The sequence below is a fragment of the Schistocerca piceifrons genome, chromosome 7 (genome assembly GCF_021461385.2).
Source record: "Schistocerca piceifrons isolate TAMUIC-IGC-003096 chromosome 7, iqSchPice1.1, whole genome shotgun sequence".
NCBI classification, from domain to species: domain Eukaryota; kingdom Metazoa; phylum Arthropoda; class Insecta; order Orthoptera; family Acrididae; genus Schistocerca; species Schistocerca piceifrons.
Window position 1 is genome coordinate 317392166 of NC_060144.1, and position 19754 is coordinate 317411919.

At 43.6% G+C, this 19754-nt stretch overlaps 1 protein-coding gene across 3 annotated transcripts in view; it reads right to left on the bottom strand.

The window, feature by feature from the left end:
* The window catches only part of LOC124804987 (solute carrier family 2, facilitated glucose transporter member 1-like), a 558685-nt gene that overhangs the window by 237453 nt on the left and 301478 nt on the right, over window positions 1–19754 (bottom strand). The window contains exon 1 of one of the 3 annotated variants that reach the window (XM_047265379.1): window positions 14993–15080. The exons of the other annotated variants lie outside the window; for them this stretch is intronic. Within the exon in view, the coding sequence (XP_047121335.1) occupies window positions 14993–15013 (21 nt within the window). The 5' untranslated portion in view covers window positions 15014–15080. Of the gene's footprint in view, window positions 1–14992; window positions 15081–19754 lie in introns of those variants that run through there. 3 annotated transcript variants of the gene reach the window in all.

The following is a 19754-nucleotide window of genomic DNA, read 5'->3' on the forward strand; positions in this document are numbered from 1 at the left end:
ATCTTTTTGACATATTTCAGTGAGACATGGACTTAGAATAACGAACAAGCAGATCAGGAGACGAGTCGGTGACGTATATATGATTGCAGCGAAGACTAAAATGAGGTGGGTTGGACCTGTACCCCGTTGAAAGGGTGGTACATGTATGAAGTGATTCCTTTGCTAGATTTTACGAAATAAGAAATGACTGCGCTACAACAAAATGGAAGATGGTAGGTCAGAGCAGAAAACGTAAAGGAGCAGCGACGGATGCGTGTAGCTCAAGATCGTAATGCACAGGTTGATGGTGGTGGTGGGGGTGGTAACCTACTTTACGTGTGCTACTTACATCGTAAATCCTGAATCGTCTTAGCAGGACTGATGTCAGCGATAGGCTTAATAAAGCTAGGGAAAACAGGAGAGAGAATGGACACTGGAGAGTAAAACTGCACAGAGATTCACATTCACACCTTGATAATTCGATCGTATGACGCTTGTGCACAATTGTAGAGCTTCAGCTCGTCACTTAATACATAAAGGTGAACATTATTCCTTTTGTTCGTCTTCTATGCTTTTCTATACCATTCATCCGTTAGCGATGAAACTTTACTGAGTTGAAACCACCTACTTCCAAAAGGGTTGTGGGTGAAAAGGGTAAGACATTGCAGTATAACTCAGCAACGTGAGAAAGTTTCAACCAAATTTTGTATATACATGAGTCATTATTCGTATAGAACTAATGTGCGGGAACTATACCTCTTTCAACACTACGGGTGCGTGTGGGTGAGAAAAGCCGTGGCCTGTAAGAATATTAGATAACGACCCATATTAGTATCGAATTCATAATTTTCTGGAGCGCTAGGCCTATTGGTGACAGCGGCTATAAAGTTCTACCCCTTGGTGTGGGGTGTGTCTGTTGGCGTGTGCAAGTACAATGACGTATCGGCGTATCTCTCTGACGACTGAAGCAATTTCTACCACACTTGGTACACGTATCACTGGAAACATTCACTGTGACAATAGGACGTAATAGGACGTCTCCGGTATCCCTATGGTTAGAGTGGGAATGAAAAAGTGACATAAAAGCATGACTCAGCAACTCCTGGAGCGATTTCAACCAAATCTGGTGTATATGTGACTCATAATATGTTATAAAAACACTGTGAGAATAAGATACCCCTACTACAACTACGAGTGTGGCAGGAATGAGAAAGGATGACGTAAAAACATTCTAGAATGATCTGGTGATATTTCTTTCCCGTATTAAGTTGACTTGGAATATTTTAAAAGTATGGAGCGTAATCTCTCATGCGTGTTGTCGAATGCTTTAACAGGGTCGCAAGAATGGCTAATGCAGCGAGCTAACATTTGTGTCAGCCTGTATACATACACGCGGACGAAGCCGCAGACAAAAAATTAGTTATTATTTTATAATTTTTCTAATAACAGTTATTGTTAAAGGTCACAACCACGCTAAGAAACTATCGCCACACATTGGGACCGATGACCTTTGTAGTCAGCACTAAGTAAATGACATAAAACTTATATGGGCAGCCGTCTGAAGGTGAACAAGTCAGATTTAAACCTGTAAAGGTGCTATTTATTAAGAAGTAAAGCAATTAACTGCGTTTAGTTGCTGTTTCTACTTTCAGTAAGAATACACGTCTAAGGAGAGAATACTCTAACTACGGGAGTATGAGCCAAAGAACTGCAGAAATGAACAGTCCACTAAACATCAGTGAAAGAGTACATGTTGTCCAGTGTCATGTACCAAGGAGCAACTTCCGTAGAAAGTAGTCAGCGCAATAGGAGATGCCCGTTTCTTGCCGATGACACTCTGAGAATCTTCACCGTGTATGCATGCTTACTCACTTACTTGATCATTGTACTATGTATATTTTACATTTAATAGTATTATCAGTATTAGCAACGCTTGTGACAGGAGTAATAATCATAATGCTATCAGGAAATAGTCATAGTCAAGCACAAGGTTGTCTACAGGGGAGGGTAATCCCTCCAATGCTGCTAAACTGCTTGAGCGAAGTAAAATACCGGCACAGTAAAGCGCCTCTTCTGACCAGTGTCATCTCCTGCTCGAGCTCCAGAAGTCCTCTTCGTTTTTCTCTGGGTAGTCTCTTGCGTCATAAGCTGTGTGAGGAGAATACGATGAGCTGTGTACGAATGTAGTGGCTCTCCTTGAACGCAGTTGCACCTTGAGTTTTGTGTTGCAGCTGCAAACGTGCATAGGTCAAGAGAAGAAATGTGTTGAAGCTAAAAGATATTTATGTTAAGTGCGGAACTATTAGCCAAGCGACTAATGAGGTGCTTTCAGACTGCCGTGAAATGTTCTGCAGCGGTTTGTTTTTCAATTTACGCAAGCAAATTATTTTACAAGAACGTATTGTCTCCGACTCATTCAGAACCGTGGAGGAATTAATGACAAGAGTTGCACCACTTCGAAACCAAGTAGATACAACAAATGAAGTTTTTAATGTGTTATAATCACCTTCTTAGAGCTACTGTTATCTCTTATTACCATATTAACAATCTATAATTCAGATATTTCAGAATACTTCGATCAATAACTGTGTGTTGGATCCCAGGAAACAATATCTGGAAGAAATTCACAGATCTTCTCCAACATACACTATTATAGATCTTATGTTGCAGTAAAGCGACACTCAAACTTACGCCATTCCATTTGTACATCAATGATTTTCACACCAGCACACTTCGTAATAGGTGTTAATTGTTTTCAGTCATTGATCACGTATCCTGCACTGATAAATATAAATTTGCGACTCTAGTATGTGTTAGGATTTGTGACGACGGCACGATCATGGTGCATCAAAGCCTACAGGTATGGATGTGCCGTATGTTGCCGCCGCCCGGACAGGCGCAGTCGTGTTGCAACGCGACCCACATTCGCGGTCCGGTCTACAGTTTCACCCGGGCTGCACTAACTGCCTCTATTCGCAGCTGGCTGAGGCTTGGATTAGCTGTTGCACTCGCCACACTGATGTCATTTCACGCACTTATTGCCTAAGAGTAGCTCAATAATGACTCAGCGTTTTCGAGACGAGAAGGCTCTTAGATCTGTGTACATTCTCTGCAAGCTATTGCTCAGTGCATGAAAAAAAGTACAGCGCGTCAATAGTCGTCGCATCACTTTCGATTCCATTCGCGTACCCAGTTTGATGTTTCTTATTTTGTCTTTCTGACAGTCATAATCTAGTCCTTCTCTAATGATCTTATCGTCAACAGGACGTTGAAACTTAATCTTTCCTCTCTTTCAAACCCAAATATGTGACAAGAGTATGAATTGTTCTAAAGACTACCTGAAATGTTGTTTTTCCAAGATAATTTTTCCTTCATAGGATTCCCATTTAAAATTCCTTGATCACTCCAACTTCACAACACTGGGTAAGGTAAATTCTACAAAACGTATCAACAATGTGGCAACTATTAGGAGCTTGACATTTATGCTGTAATATGACATTGCAATATTTTCGCGTTTAAATATTTCTTCTGAATTTACAAATATTTATGGCGTTCTTCAGGTTACTAACAATATAAAATTGTTTCCATATAACATTTTGGATTTCCTTTCTTTCTTCCACCAACGATAGTTTCCAGTAGAAAACAGCGCTGTCGGATAATGTGCTATTTCTGCTCAGTTTGGTAAATGGTTTGTGTACCAAATGTGTGCATTAGTTGTAGTATTGTACAATCTTAGAGCAACTGGTCTTGGAGTCGTTTCTAATGTGACATCCTCCCAAACTTAATGTACTGGGTGACATATGCTGCGGAAGTTACTGAATCTGTCAGATCTTGGATTTTGGTCCACATTATGAAACAGACTCCGTGTCCCAACTTTTGAGCACGCCTAACAACTCTAAATATAAAGCGTATTCATTGCAAAACTGGTAGAGTACGCGAAAATTCCGAAATGAGTTTCCAAACGCGTCCATGGTGGCAACCACGAAAGTTAGGGTACAGTGCGCCAAGAGGTCGCGATCAGCTGACGAACTAAAATGACGCCTCAGCACATGCCCCACCTACAGGTTTCGGAAAGACTCAGCCGCACGGCTTCCATTGTTATATCATTGCCACCGTGCCGCTACTTCCTGAAGTGCACCCTCTCGCCGACTGTCTGGCCGCAACTTGTCTTGTCGCTCCAGTCGGTACTTTGTTGACTTGTGCTGAAGCGTGTCTTGAATTTATTACGAGTCTTAAGCTGGTACTTTTGATGAATAGAACTGTACTTTTGATTAAAGTGTACCAACCTTGTTCATCATGTACACCGCTTGACAGAAAAAGCGAAAACCTCAGAAGGGGAGGAGGAAACGCAATGAAACTTCACAGGTTGAAAGAGTATGTAACTTTATTTCAATGATTAGAGGATCCAGGCAAATTTACAAATAACTTGGAAGTATGAGTCCACTTGTCAGTATGACGTTGCACTCCCCTGGAATGGCTGCGTGCGCTGATTCGATTAGTATCGGTGTCAAAAAAACCGCTGTATCCTTTCCTGAGGCAAGCTGATCCACAACTGTTCTAACTGGTCCTACGTATCCTGGATACTAGCACGAAGATAGAGCTAACGACCGAGATGGTCCCATAAATGTTCTATCGGCGATAGGGCTGGCAAAGTTTCTGGTCTCGGGGAATACCTCACCACCATGCAGACAGCTCACTCACTCACTCACTCACTCACACACACACACACACACACACACACACACACACACACACACACACGCACGCCGTGTCTGGGTGAACATCGTCCTTTTCAGAGCGAAAAACAAAATCAATATACTGTCGCATCAGATATGACACATAAGAACGCAGGATGTATGTGACGTATGGAAGTGCCTTCAGAGTTCTCTCAAACATTATCAGCCGCAGCCTGAACACATACCCAACTGCTCCTCACATCGTTACGCCAGGAGTAAGGGATCTCTGCCTCTCCACAACGTTGGGTCACTGCCATACTCACCAACGTTGGTCATGCGGGAAAGTGCAGAACTGTGATTCGTAGCTGAACAGAATACGACGCCATTCATCAGCAATCCATGCTTCCCTGTCACGGCAACACTTCAAAAATTGCAGCTGTACTGCTGTGGTGTGAAAGGCAGCTTATGCATGGAAAGGTATAAGGGGTGTTCAAAAACAAACGAGCCGGAGGCATAATTACAGAAACCAGTACCTGTATGTTAGAAGTATTGACCCTGGCTATTGAGACACTTGTCCCACTGTGACACAAGGCGGTCAATGGCTGTCTCATAAAATTACTGGGGCTGCGATGTTAACCAGTTCCGCACGTACAGCTGGACGTCGTCATACGAGGTGAATCATTTGCCCCTCAGAGCCTTTTTAAGGGGACTAAAAATAGCGTAATCACAAGGAGATAGGTTCGGACTGTATGGAGGGTGGCCGAGAACCTCCCATTTGAATTTCTGCAGGAGTGCCACGACTGTGTCGGCCGTGGGAGGCTTTACACCATCGTGGAGCAGAATGACCCCAAGGGTGAGATTGTCTGGTCGTTTTGATTTGATAGCTTGACGAAGAGTGGTCAAGGTTTGCGAGTAACGCTGGGCATTCACTGTTGTCCCGTGCTGCAGGAAATGAATCAGAAGAGGTCCATCTTGGTCAGAGAAGAACGTCAGCATAACCTTTCCTGCACTCGTGTGGATGGGCTTGGTTTTTTTTGGTGGTGGTGACCCTGGATGCTTCCACTAGAGACTTTGTCGTTTTGATTCTGGTTCGAAGTGATGACACCATAACTCATCTCCAGCCACCACTCCTGGCAGGAACGCATTCCATTCCCAAGCATAGCGCTGCCGATGAGCAAGACAGTGGGCCGTTCGACATGCCTCCTGGTGTGGTTGAAGACTGAGGGGCATCCATTGGGCACACACTTTGTGCATGTGCAGTCGTTTCTTCTTGATGGTGTGAACACTTCCGACGCGACCACGGCGGCTATGGCTTTCACTGTCACTCGGCGGTCCTGGGTGATGAGTGCATCCACCAGCTGGACGATGTCATCGGTAATGCATTGTGGTGCTCCAGACCGTGCATCATCGGCTAACGACACCCGTGCGTCCCTCAAGCGCTTGTGCCACGCCTTGATCCTTGGAAGGGACATGCAGTGTTCTCCGTACACTTGTGACATTCGTCGATGAATGTCCGTTCCTCCTACTCCTTCCGCTGTCAGTAAACGAACAACACCTCTTTGCACTTCTGTTGACGCCTCCATGTCACTGTTTGCAATGTGACTGACAGCGTTGGATAATTGATACAGACTGCTGTATGCTCTGTATAGTCACGTGACGTGCACGTGTGCCCTCTAACGACGGGCTGTGAACTTCCACGCTCTGGTCGGAACCACACCTCACTACACACGCCACGATATGACCCTCCTGTCACCGGTTCGCGCATTCGAGACTCCGGCTTGTTTCTTTTTAAACGCCCCTTATAATTCAAAGTCTCTGACTAATGATGCGGCATGACAAAGAATGTTGCAGGGATTACTTGTTCTTGGATGGCAGGTGCATATGTGAAATGATGTACTCAGTGCACTATGCGACGACTAATGTGGAAACCTCAGCTACCAACCATTCAACAGAAAACCCACAATAGGCTAAAACTACTAACTTGCCGAACTTGGGGATTACATCCCTCCACTACTCTCCACATCCACAAAACCCAGATGGGACCCATCCTCTGCCATACAAATGCTGCTTGGATCTCCGACCCCACCAAAGGCCTGTAAGTCTCTCCAAATCCTCCAATGCCATGCACTCCGCCTCGCTTTCTGCATCCTTTTAACTTCACCCACCTAGATCCTTTACCATCTCAAATTCCCACACCACCTCACCCACATAGAACACCTCCGCATCTCCTACACTGTCCGCAACCCAATCACCCCATTGTCTCCCCTCTGATCACCAACCCTGGTATGCTGCTGCACCTTCACAGATGTTCAGATGTGTGTGAAATCTTATGGGACTTAACTGCTAAGGTCATCAGTCCCTAAGCTTACACACTATTTAATCTAAATTATCCTAAAGACAGACACACACACACACACACACACACACACACACACACACACACACACACACACACACGCCCACACACGCCCGAGGGAGGACTCGAACCTCCCCCGGGATCAGCCGTACAGTACATGACTGCAGCGCCTGAGACCGCTCGGCTAATACCGGCCGGCTGCGCCTTCACAAACACATCCTCCGTCCCTACCATTACACACACTCCATATCTTACCCCAATGACGCACTCCCCCTCCCAGACAATATCCGCCCTCATATTTATCCCTCCTACCGACTTTAACTCTTCCCCACTTATCCCACTCCACATCAGGACTCCCCTCTTTCTTTCTGTCTCCATCCACCCCATCCCTTTCCTCTTGCAACCATTACTCTACCCACACGACATACTAATCCTAACCCTCTGTCTTACCCACCGACTGTATTTCCCGCTATCCACCTCAGCTCCTACCTCTCGTCTCCATAGTTTTCCCTCCCTAACAGACCCTTTTCTTTCTACCCATACTCCTCAACCCTAGGGAACATACTCTCTCTTCCGGCAATACCTTTCACCCTGGCGCAAGTCCTTCAGTATTTAAGTGAAAGTGCAGTGCTCGTATCTTTTATCAGAAGAATTTCACCCTCCTGCGAGGATTTTTTTTTCTTAACTGTCAGTTCCTATGTAACCGATTTTCTGCAAATTGGAACTTCTAACACCAGTTGTGATACCCCTAAAAATTGCACAGTCCAGTCAAGATACCAGAACGAGGTGCTCAGCGGAAGATAATACGCAAATTGTCAAGTATTTGTTGTATGTTCAATATTGGGAATTTATTATCTACTGTAGGTTTTTCAGTTTATCAAGTATCATTTTGCTGCATTTTACAGCTCGTAAGTCCTGGGGCCTTACAGCAAGTCTTAGTGTTTAGGGTGAAATATTTCGCGAAGATAGAGGGAAATTTTAACAGAAGTCACGGAGAAGTACGGCGGCACATCAGATCCTCAGCCCTTGTTGGCAAAGTTGAGAAGAAAATGGAACGGAAACAGCACTGCGCAAGCAGACATGGACTTGTTGCTTTGGAGGAAGGTAAGTGGATCAGATCAGAGGTAGCTATCTGTACGAATATGTGATGACACAATTAAATACACATAATACACATTTAAATACACTCACTTTTGGAACATGAAAACACAGTATAAATTTTATTCGTATATTTGTAAATTTCAGTTCACAGCGGAATTCGAGATATCTGAAAGCAGTCGCCAGTATTCTGTGAATGTATCCAGTAACGCCGTCTCTTAGAAACGCAAAGAACTGTTTGCACAAAGTTTTCATTTTCCTATATGCAGAAACTCTTAAATGCTGATATTATTTTTGTGATTAGTTCTTTCAAAAGATTAATAATGTAGAAACCACAAATATGTAGTGAAAGCAAATGCAACATGTATAACGAATTAAAATGGCTGCACGGGAGCTACACTCGCTAGGCAGAGTTTTTATTTTTGTCATAGCTTCGAGCACAATTAACGTCTGTGGAGTTTGTTGTGTGATATGCTCGATGCAGAGCAGCAGCAGCACGGGTCTGTGACGATAAAGGAATGCACAAGGGAAATTAATTTGGAACATGGCCATATACGGCAATATCAGAAGAAGAAGACCACTAAGGAATCATTCATGTGATATTGCCATAAAATGAACGATGAAAGACATGAAGGCTATCTACCGCTAAAACACGACAACGATGACAACAACCCAGATAAAAGGCCCTTTTCATTGTAAAGTACTTCTTCCCAAGAAATAAAAATCTTTTTACTGTAAATGTAGGCACCACCTTCATTTAAATCAGTAAAATGGATCCGGGTGTTAACTTGGTTATTTTTCTAATCCACTTTATAAAACATTTGGCACTGAATCAAACAGATCATACTGCACAGTATTTTTTGTACATACAGTTATCTTGCTTAATTAATAGTTCAATTGTATACTAGGGTTTCAAAAGTGATAGGATAGCAATATAGCGGTAGTATCGCGTACAGAAAGTATAAAAGGCAGTACATTGGCGGAGGTGTCATTTGTACTTAGGTGACAAGGTTCTCGACGAGATTATGGCTGTACGACGGGAATTAATACTTCGAACTTAGAATAGTAGTTGAAACTACAGCATGGGACACTCCATTTCGGAAATCGTTAGGGAAAGCAATATTCTGAGATTCACAGAGCCAAGAGTGTGCCAACAATACCAAATCTCAGGCATTACCTCTCACCACAGAAAAGGCAGTGACCATCGGACTTTACTTAACGCCCGAGATCAGCGATGTTTACTTAGAGTTGTCAATGCTAACAGACAAGCAGCTGTGTGTGAAAAAACCGCAGAAGTCAATGTGGGACGTACGACGAGCGTATACGTTCGGACAGTGCGGGCAAATTTAGCGTAATGGGCTGTGGCATTTGACAACCGACGCGAGTTCAAAAAATGGTTCAAATGGCTCTGAGCACTATGGGACTTAACATCTGAGGTCATCAGTCCCCTAGATCTTAGAACTACTTAAACCTAACTAACCTAAGGACATCACACACACCCATGCCCGAGGCAGGATTCGAACCTGCGACCGTAGCGGTCACGCGGTTCCAGACTGAAGCGCCTAGAACCTCTCGGCCACCCCGGCCGGCGACGCGAGTTCCGCAGAACATCGCCTGCACCGCTCTCGTGGGCACGTGACCACATTGGTTCGACCCTAGACTACTTGAAAACCGTGGAATAGCCAGATAAGTCCCGTTCAGTTGGTAAAAGCTGATGGTGGGATAAGAGTGTGGCGCAGACCCTACGAAGCCGTGGACACAAGATGTCAACAAGGCATTGTGCAAGCTGGTGGTGGCTCCATAATGGTTTGGGGTGTGTTTAGATGGAAAGGTTTGAGTCCTCTGGTAAAACTGAACCGATCTGAGACTGGAAATGGTTATGTTCGGCTATATGGAGACCATTTGCAGCCATTCATGAACGATATGTTCCCCAACAACGATGGAATTTTTATGGATGACAATGTGCCATGTCATCAGGCCTCAGTTGTTCGTGATTGGTTTGAAGAACACTCTGAACAGTTCGAGCGAATGATTTGGCCACCCATATCGCCCAACATGAATCCCATCGAATATTTATGGGACATAATCGAGAGGTCAGTTCGTGCACAAAATCCTGCACCGCAACACTTTCGCAATTATGGACGGCTATAGAGACAGAATGGCTCAGTATTTCTGCAGGGGACTTTCAATGACTTGTTGAGTCCAAGTTACGGTGGGTTTCTGAACCACGCCGGGCAAAAGGAGGCCCGCCACAATATTAGGAGGTATCCCGTGACTTATCGCCTCAGTGTAGGTGTCACAAAAAAATGGTTCAAATGGCTCTGAGCACTATGGGGCTTAACATCTGAGGTCATCTGTCCCCTAGACTTAGGACTACTTAAACCTAACTAAGTACATCACACACATCCATGCCCGAGGCAGGATTCGAACCTGCGACCGTAGCGGTCGCGCGGTTTCAGACTGAAGCGCCTAGAACCGCTCGGCCACATCGGCCGGCTAGGTGTCACAGTGTGAGTAGATATTTTGTATACTATGACTGTAAGTCACCGTGTAATCTAAAGTGACACAAGCAATACAGTTTGAAAACTTTCACTAACACTCCTATGCTGTATTTTGTTTATTACTAATTTCAAAATTGTCTGTTTTTGCGCAAAAAAACACCAATTTTCCGTGTACTTGAAATTTAGTTATAGCACGGCGTTGTGTAGTCCGATACCAAAGGTCACATTTTTGCATAAATCGGCACTACTAAATTATATAAAATGCCGACAGTCACGTTATAAGCTGAAGCACGACCGTGGGCGTGGCGGGTGTTTTCAAAGCAGCAGCTGCTGGATTTCCAGCGGCAAGCGTGCTCCACAAGGCCACGTCCTTCCACCGCAGCCTTCTGCCGCCACAGCGCACAAATTCCTCCGTAAACACTGCTATCTACTTTTTGGTAAGGCACCAGCAAACACACCTGTAATGACAGAAACGGGGGACATCAAAGCCATCGACGCCGTGTAGCGGGTTTGTTTCAGTTCTCATTGTGTTGAGGATCGATGGGGACGCACGGCGAGCATCTGAGAAGGGACAGAATGTCTGAAGTATCAAAATATACATGAAGCGACATATACTGAAGCACAAAATAGGCTTCTTTTCTGTCTGTCGATCGCTCTTTTTATTACTTCATGACCGATTTCAGATCTGTTAAACAGTTAAAATAAATGACAATTGGGTTCAAATCCTGCGTTTACAGTGTTACATAGCTACTATTTTTCTATACAAAAACTGCTATAACATACAACATAATTTTATAGAGAAAAAATGTATTTAGCTTTGTAATATCGCAAAGACACAATTAGAACTCAATTTTCATTTATTTTTATTTTTTAACTGATTTGAAGATGGGTGACATTGCCCGAAACCGGTCATGAAATAACAAAAAACATCAATCTACAGAGAGGAAATCAATCCATTTTTTATAAATAAGAATCGTGGATAACACCCCGCTTGAAACATATCCAGTTTTGATAAAATATAATGAAGTTCCAACTTTTTTTTTTCGTGCCACTTGCGACAAGACACTGAATGTCTACTTACGGCGTCTGTAGTAGAGGCGCGTCATCACTAAAACACAGACAAAAAACTGCAAAGAGATAAGCTACAAGTATATATTTCATGTTTTGTGGTTTCATTGCAGTCGTTAGGCCTAGATGGCAATGATGATCATATGGTATCGCGGCTTTAGCCTCGAAACTGATTACGGCAAAAGATTTACTTCCTGTAATATTGTCAACAAAAAACTCATCAAAAATCTTGGTCTGGAAAATGAAAGATCAGGAACTATGTGAGTCTGATACCAAAGAGAGAGAGAGAGCACCAAAGGTTTCTTAGCTTGTATTGCAGATTTATATGGAATCTGTAAAGTTGCGAAATTCACAACACAAAATTTCTCGACACGTTCTCTCTTAACCAGCAACGAATTCGCACATGGACTTGCAAACAGACAATTTTAATAAGAGACTAGCAAATACAGATGAAAATTTCAAAGAAATTCGTGAGTGTTTGTCATTCGAAACCAGCTGTATATTGTGCTGTGTTCAGTTGACCTGTTGATCGGAAATAAATAATGTCACGTACGAACCACACACGCACATGAGTACGTCATATGTACAACAGAGGCCATGACCCTTCTTGTTATATAATTTTTTGTTGCGCAGCTGCACTTCTCTAGGGTAGTGGACGCATCAGAAGTTGCAATTCCTTAATGGAACAGTTAAAGAATTAGGACCGCACAACCCATACGACTATAAAAAAGTGAACACATTTTCCGTTCTAACACGTAACTAGAACATATTATCAATTCTCCGTGTTGTTCTCGATCAGTGAATAAGGCTATAAAGGACAAAGACGATCCATTGCAATTAGCAGCTGGGTCGCCATCATTTTGATTAAAGTTAAAAAAAAAATAATTTTCTCGATCTACACAGCTGGAAGTCCAGTACAAACTATATTTTAAACACAGATACCAACCTACGGCTTATATTTTCACAGATACTGTTTTCTCTGTTCTTAAAACACACGTTTATATTTCTGGTGAAGTGTTCACTGGCTAAACAACGATCTTACAAAAGAACTTCCTCGCAGCATGATTTACAGTGGAGCGAAGTAGTGAAGTGCTTGAGTCGTGATTCATTTTCCGGAGGAACATAGTTCACTTCGCCCATACCGAGGAAGGGTCTCCACTATTTCACTAAATCAGTTCAGGAGAATGCACCGTTGTTTCTCCAAAAAATAAAAAATAAATAAATAAAAGAAAGGCCTTACTCCTCCTCATCATCATTTTCTAACTAATCGAGTTAGCTGCTCATATCTAAAAATCTAAATATCGACGAAACGGTGCATTAAAAGTCAACGGATGGAAAACGAAAGTAATGGTAATACGAAAAACGTGAAACAAATTAAAGTCAATATAAAAATGTATCATGTCAGAACTGACCAGGTGAAAGAATTCTGTTATCTCGGTAGAATAATCACAGAGGACAATAGATATTTCATGGGAATAAAGAGAAGGACTGCACTGGCAAAACAGATGTTTTTGAGTTAAAAGAAAAACATTTTCACCAGTAAACATATGATCATATGTGTCAGAAAATCCTTTGGAGAATTGCTTGTAATGGAGTACGCTGCACTATGAAACTGAACCGCTTTGGTTGGATTGTAAAGGAATCGACTTGAAGCTGTTGAAATGTGAATATGATGGAAAATGACAAAAGCGAGCTGGACGGAAAGGAAAACCAAACCTGGAAGTCTTAAGGGCAGTCAGTGAAGAAGAAGATTACTAAAGAAATGGAAAACATGGAAAACAGAAAAATAAAATTAATTGGACACGTCGCCTACTCATCGTTAAGAGCCTGAAGGCAAACGACTGGGCAAGGGAAGAAGATGACGGCCCAGGAAGAGGTATTTGGAAAACATTGAGAAGAGGATACATAGGATGCGACAATTACAAGGAAGCGAAGCGAGCCTCGAATGACAGAACTTTGTGGTTGCATCAATACGATATTAGCCTTTAGAATATGTACGTATGCAAGTAAAAACGTCCGTTCATAATTGCGCTCTACTAAGCACCTTCGAAACACTTTTCCGTTTGATTGATGAAGTCACCCATCTGTAAGGAATACGACCATCCAGACTTGGAATGTAATAATTCCATGGATATGTCTTGATCGCTGAAAACTTTACGACCAGTTTTGAGTAATCAACATCAGATAAAATATGCTTAGGAAAGCGCATAGAAGTGAGAATTACAAGAAAAATACAATCTCATGTACAAATGACTTAGACGTATTTTCCAAAGATGTTATTGCGCCGGCCGGGGTGGCTGTGCGGTTCTAGGCGCTACAGTCTGGAACCGCGTGACCGCTACGGTCGCAGGTTCGAATCCTGCCTCGGGCATAGATGTGTGTGATGTCCTTACGTTAGTTAGGTTTAAGTAGTTCTAAGTCTAGGGGACTGATGACCTCAGAAGTTAAGTCTCATAGTGCTCAGAGCCATTTGATGTTATTGCGAGACGTCGTATGCCAAACTGCGATGCGACGTCTAACAATATCTTTTGCAAATACGCTTAAGAACAACTGTACATGAGATTGTACGTTTTATTGTATTTCTCACTTGTATGAGGTTTCCTAAGCATATTTTATCTGATGCTGATTACTCAAAACGCGTCATAAATAAGGCTTTTAGCGATGGAAACGCTTCCACGGAATTACTGCATACCTACGAAACATTTTATTACAATCACAGAAGACTTGGCTCTAAGATTACGTAGTTCGGTCACTTTGTCGATACTGGTCTGTGGTAGCAGTGGTGATGACGTTTGAGGTGACGTTGCGAAGAGGGGCGAAGGGTCTATATGGTTTATTGAGAAACATTCATCACCTGCACAAATGATTAGGGACGCTGAAGGCGTAAAAATCGTACAAAATAATTGACTTTGCTGAAGTGCATCCCAAACCTGGCACGCAAAGCGTTACGGAATGATGACGTCGAGATGACGATTATCCATCAACGGTGACAGAATTAGGCTTCTTGCCAGAATATACTTGGACGTCACCTTCGGTTGCTTTTTCACTCTGTCCTACCGTGGGAACCCTAGGTTTCACAACGGCAACGATCTCTCATCGTAGAAAGATGAATGTGAGATACAGCAAACGGAAGAAGCAGCGAACTTCTCCGTGCGCATCATCGCCTCTTGACATATTCTGAACCAGTCCTGGACAAGCTCTGTGCGTGACGTTTCTCAGTAAGTTCAAAGTTGAGAGCACACGACGACTGCTCGACTGCAGGGACAGCTTGTGGCCGCACTTGTTCACATGAAGTACGCTTTAGGCGCGCCTACCTTCAGCCTGCTGGCTCCCATGGCGTTGCGCGTAGCGTGGCTGGCGTGGCGTGGCGCGGCGTCTGCTAGCGGGACTGGCTCGCGCGCGCGGTCGCCGGCGCCTCTTATAGCGAGCAGAGGCAAACCCACTGCCGAGCCTGCCCTGTGCTGGCTTGGGTTGGCGCCGCGGCGCGACCGGTTCCCGCGGTAACCAGCCGCGGCTACAGGTGCAAAAGTCTGCTCTCTGTCTGGTATCGTTTACCATCCCACTGGACTAGAGGGTATTCACTTTCTGCCAGACAATCTGTATCGGTCCCTCCCAGGGGATACTGCCCTACCAAGAGTGTCTTCAGTAACGGGCAGGAGGGTATGCATTCCCCAATGAAGCTGATGGCTATGCTGGTGGTAACTCAACTACCAACAGGGCTACCCTGGCCGGACAGGCCTCAGCAGAGTGGAATACTTGTGTGGATTGACACTTCTGCGGAGAGACATCTGTGTCTAGAGCCTGGGGATTTTGCTGGGATAAACGGCTTTAAAAACTTTGAGGTTCGCCGATGACATTGTAATTCTGTCAGAGACAGCAAAGGACTTGGAAGAGCAGTTGAACGGAATGGATAGTGTCTTGAAAGGAGGATATAAGATGAACATCAACAAAAGCGAAACGAAGATAATGGAATGTAGTCGAATTAAGTCGGGTGATGCTGAGGGAATTAGATTAGGAAATGAGACACTTAAAGTAGTTAAGGAGTTTTGCCATTTGGGGAGCAAAATAACTGATGATGGTCGAAGGAGAGAGGATATAAAATGTAGACTGGCAATGGCAAGGAAAGTGTTTCTGAAGAAGAGAAATTTGTTAACATCGAGTATTGATTTAAGTGTCAGGAAGTCGTTTCTGAAAGTATTTGTATGGAGTGTAGCCACGTATGGAAGCGAAACGTGGTCGATAACTAGTCTGGACAAGAAGAGAATAGAAGCTTTCGAAATGTGGTGCTACAGAAGAATGCTGAAGATTAGATGGGTAGATCATATAACGGATGAGGAGGTATTGAATAGAATTGGGGAGAAGAGAAGTTTGTGGCACAACTTGACTAGAAGAAGGGATCGGTTGGTAGGACATGTTCCGAGACATCAAGGGGTCACCAATTTAGTATTGGAGGGAAGCGTAGAGCGTAAAAATCGTAGAGGGAGACCAAGAGATGAATACACTAAACAGGTTCAGAAGGATGTAGGTTGCAGTAGGTACTGGGAGATGAAGAAGCTTGCACAGGATAGAATAGCATGGAGAGCTGCATCAAACCAGTCTCAGGACTGAAGACCACAACAACAACAACAACAACAAACGGCTTTTCACTGGTAGCATACACTCAGATGACAAAAGTCATGGGATACCTCCTAATATCGTGTTGGACTTCGTTTTGCCCGGCGCTGTGCAGCAACTCGATGCGGCATGGGCTCGACAAGTCGTTGGAAGTCTCGTGCGAAAATACTGAGCCATGGTGCCTGCATCTCCGTCCTCAATTGCAAAAGTGTTGCCGAGGCAGGATTTTATGCACGTACTGATATCTCGATTTAGTCTACAAATATGCGATGGGACTAATGTAGGGCGATCTGAATGGCCAAATCATCCGCTCGAATTGTCCAGAATGTTCTTCAAACCAATCGCAAACAACTGTGGCCCGATGGCGCAATGGTATCCATAAAAGTTGCTTCGTTGTTTGGGAACGTGAAGTCCATGAATGGTTGCAGATGGTCTCTGAGTAGCCGAACATAACCATTTCTCAGTCAACGATCGGTTCAGCTGGACCAGGGTACACAGATCACTCCATGTAAACACAGCCCACACAGCTCGTGCAATGCCTTGACAACGACTTGATTCCATGGCTTCGTTGAGTCTGCGCCACACTCGAACTCTACCATCAGCTTTTACGAATTTAAAGCGGTGCTCATCTGACTAGGCCACTGTTCTGCAGTCGTCTGGGGTCCAACCGACACGGTCACGAGCCCAGGAGGGACGCTGCAGGCGATGTCGTGCTATTAGCAAAGGTACTCGAGTCGGCCACAAATGTGATGCCATAGCCTATTAACGCCCTAACTCATACGTTCATCATATGTCCCACATCGATTCCTGATGTTATTTTACGTAGCGTTGCTTGTCTGTTAGCACTGACAACACTACGTAAACACCGCTGCTCTCGATCATTGACCGAAGGCCGTCGATCACAGTGTTGTCTTGGTGAGAGGTAATGCCTGAAATTTGGTATTCTCGGGACGCTTTTGAAACTGTGGATCTCGGAATATTGACTTCCCGAACCATTTCCGAAATGGAATTTCCCATGCCTCAGGCTCCAACTACCATTCCGAGGCCAAAATCTTGTTAATGCCCGTCGTGCGTCCATCAACACGTCGCAAACATGTTGACACGAATCATCGGAGTATAAATGACAGTTCCGCTAATGCACTGTCCTTCTATCCTTATGTACGCGACACTACGCGATCTGCATACGTTCTTAGCGTTTTCTCATGACTATTGTCACCCCAATGTATTAAACTAATCTAAAAGGCGGAAGGCTAACAATGAACGCATGATTGAATATTCTCCCTGAATCCTAACACGTAGATAATATTAGACCCAATGAAATCTTTGCACAGCAATAATTAATGAACTCGGGCTTGCTGCTCACAAACTCAAAATAAATTATCTTTTCCTGAAATGCTCTCTTTTTATACAAGCATCTTAAAAATTATCCTTCATTGTCAGGTTACACATCATGGAACATCTCAAACAGAGATCTCTGTGCGGCACATCCGCTATCCAAGCTGCTCGTGCCGCGTGGTCTAAGGGCGCCTTGACTCGGTTCGCGTGGCTCCCCCCCTCGGAAGTTCGAGTCCCCTCCCTCGTTGTGTGTGTGTGTGTGTGTGTGTGTGTGTGTGTGTGTGTGTGTGTGTGTTTTGTCCTCAGTGTAAGTTGGATTAAGTAGTGTGTAGGCCTAGGAATCGATGACCAAAGCAGTTTGGTCCCATAGGAACTTACCACAAATTTCTAATTTCCAAGCTGCTCGTTCTTCCACGATACAATACTCTCTCTCCACGACTACCCAAGACTACAATTCGACTCCACTGTTATCTATGTGCTTGCCAGATCTTTACTTAATAATGCAATCTCTGTTAACTAGACACTGTGCGTGGCCTACTTATCCATCAAGCAAAGATATTTTAAGTGGCAACTTTCCGAATACACTTGTAGTTTTCATTGTATTTTCATTCAAAGATGCATCAGGTGGCGATGCATCAAACGAACTGTGATTTACAATCATTACTACCATTCAATTAGCCTTTCAAGGTACAGTGAGAATTTGTTTGCTATCTAGCAGTGTAGCATAATATGCTGTAGTCTACGATACGTTTCGCAATAAAGACTGTTTGATCTTTCATATTATTAGGAATCAGTTGTAATGTGTGTTTAAAGGTTGGAAAAACTGCGACAGTTCTTTTATTATGATTGTTTTGTCTTTGCCAGTTTCAGACAGGTTAGGCCGTATTCAGACCAGGCCTAGGTTAAGTTGTAATCTGGCACTTTGGTTGAAAGTTGGCAAAGCTAATGTAGTAACTGTCGAAGGGAAATCCTGTGCTTTCAAGGCTGTGAGTTGGGTTAATTGACCATCACTCATTATAAGAAAAGCTCTCTAATTCTAGAGAATCTAGAGTGAAGCCTCGGATCTCGCATGGGTAAAATAGGGTATGTGAATTCTTTATGGTGGCACAAGAATAGTTACAGTAACAATAAGAACGGGAATGGATTATTCACGGGGGAACAGCAGAATATCAAGAATCGAGAAACAAACTAATGACCAAGTAGTAGCTATAACGAATACAAGCGAAGAAGTCATAGGATTGAAAGAAAATCATTAAAGTGGTATAGATACCTGTTGAGAATGCCAGATCATTGGCGGCCAAAGAAAAATTATACGTTACGGGATATATATATCTCGTGACGTATACTTTTTGTTCGGTTGTAGGGCTTAAAACCGTTAAGGTCTTAAGCTCCCAAATCATGACTAAAAATTCACGTTTTCTAGGGTACGTGGTGCGTCGTCCTTGAAGTTACTTGACAAACAGGAGCCTAAACGGTATTAGTAGGTCGGTAAAACTATAATTAATAATGAGAGTGCCTGAAACGCTCCTTGAAAGGCAACAACTAAAGTAGACAGTTAACTGAATAATCCTCATTTTTTTTTAAGAGGCCGTTCAATAGCAGTTTCTAGGATATCGGTGCCCAGGGTTGAAAATTATATGTCTTTCGCCATGTCACTACGGTGAATAAAGGGTAAAAAACTATCTAAAGCCTGTACTGTAACTGCTAAAATTCGGATAGCTCAGGTGACAAAAACACATTAAAGCCCAGAGGTTAAAAAATTGGCACAGGGTTAGAAATTGGCGCATTGTGAGATGGTTATGGCTGAAAAGACAGTGGCAAATACGAAGTCTAGTTGAAATCATCTCCTCGTGACGACAAAGGCGAGACGATTTCGCCCAAGCCGTAGGGAGAGCATTACTCTTGGATATCTCTGGCTTTGAAGTCATAAGATGCCTTTCCAAGATGTACTAAATAGTTTGGCTGACATTACAGCAGATGGGGCGTGACGTAAGAGATGTGGCGAGAGAGAGAGAGAAAGAGAGACAAGAGATGGTACAGTGAGAAACAGTCAGGGGAAATTGCGCCTGTTTAGTAGGAGGACTGACCGCTGACATAGCAGCCAATGCGCCAAGTTTAACGATTCAT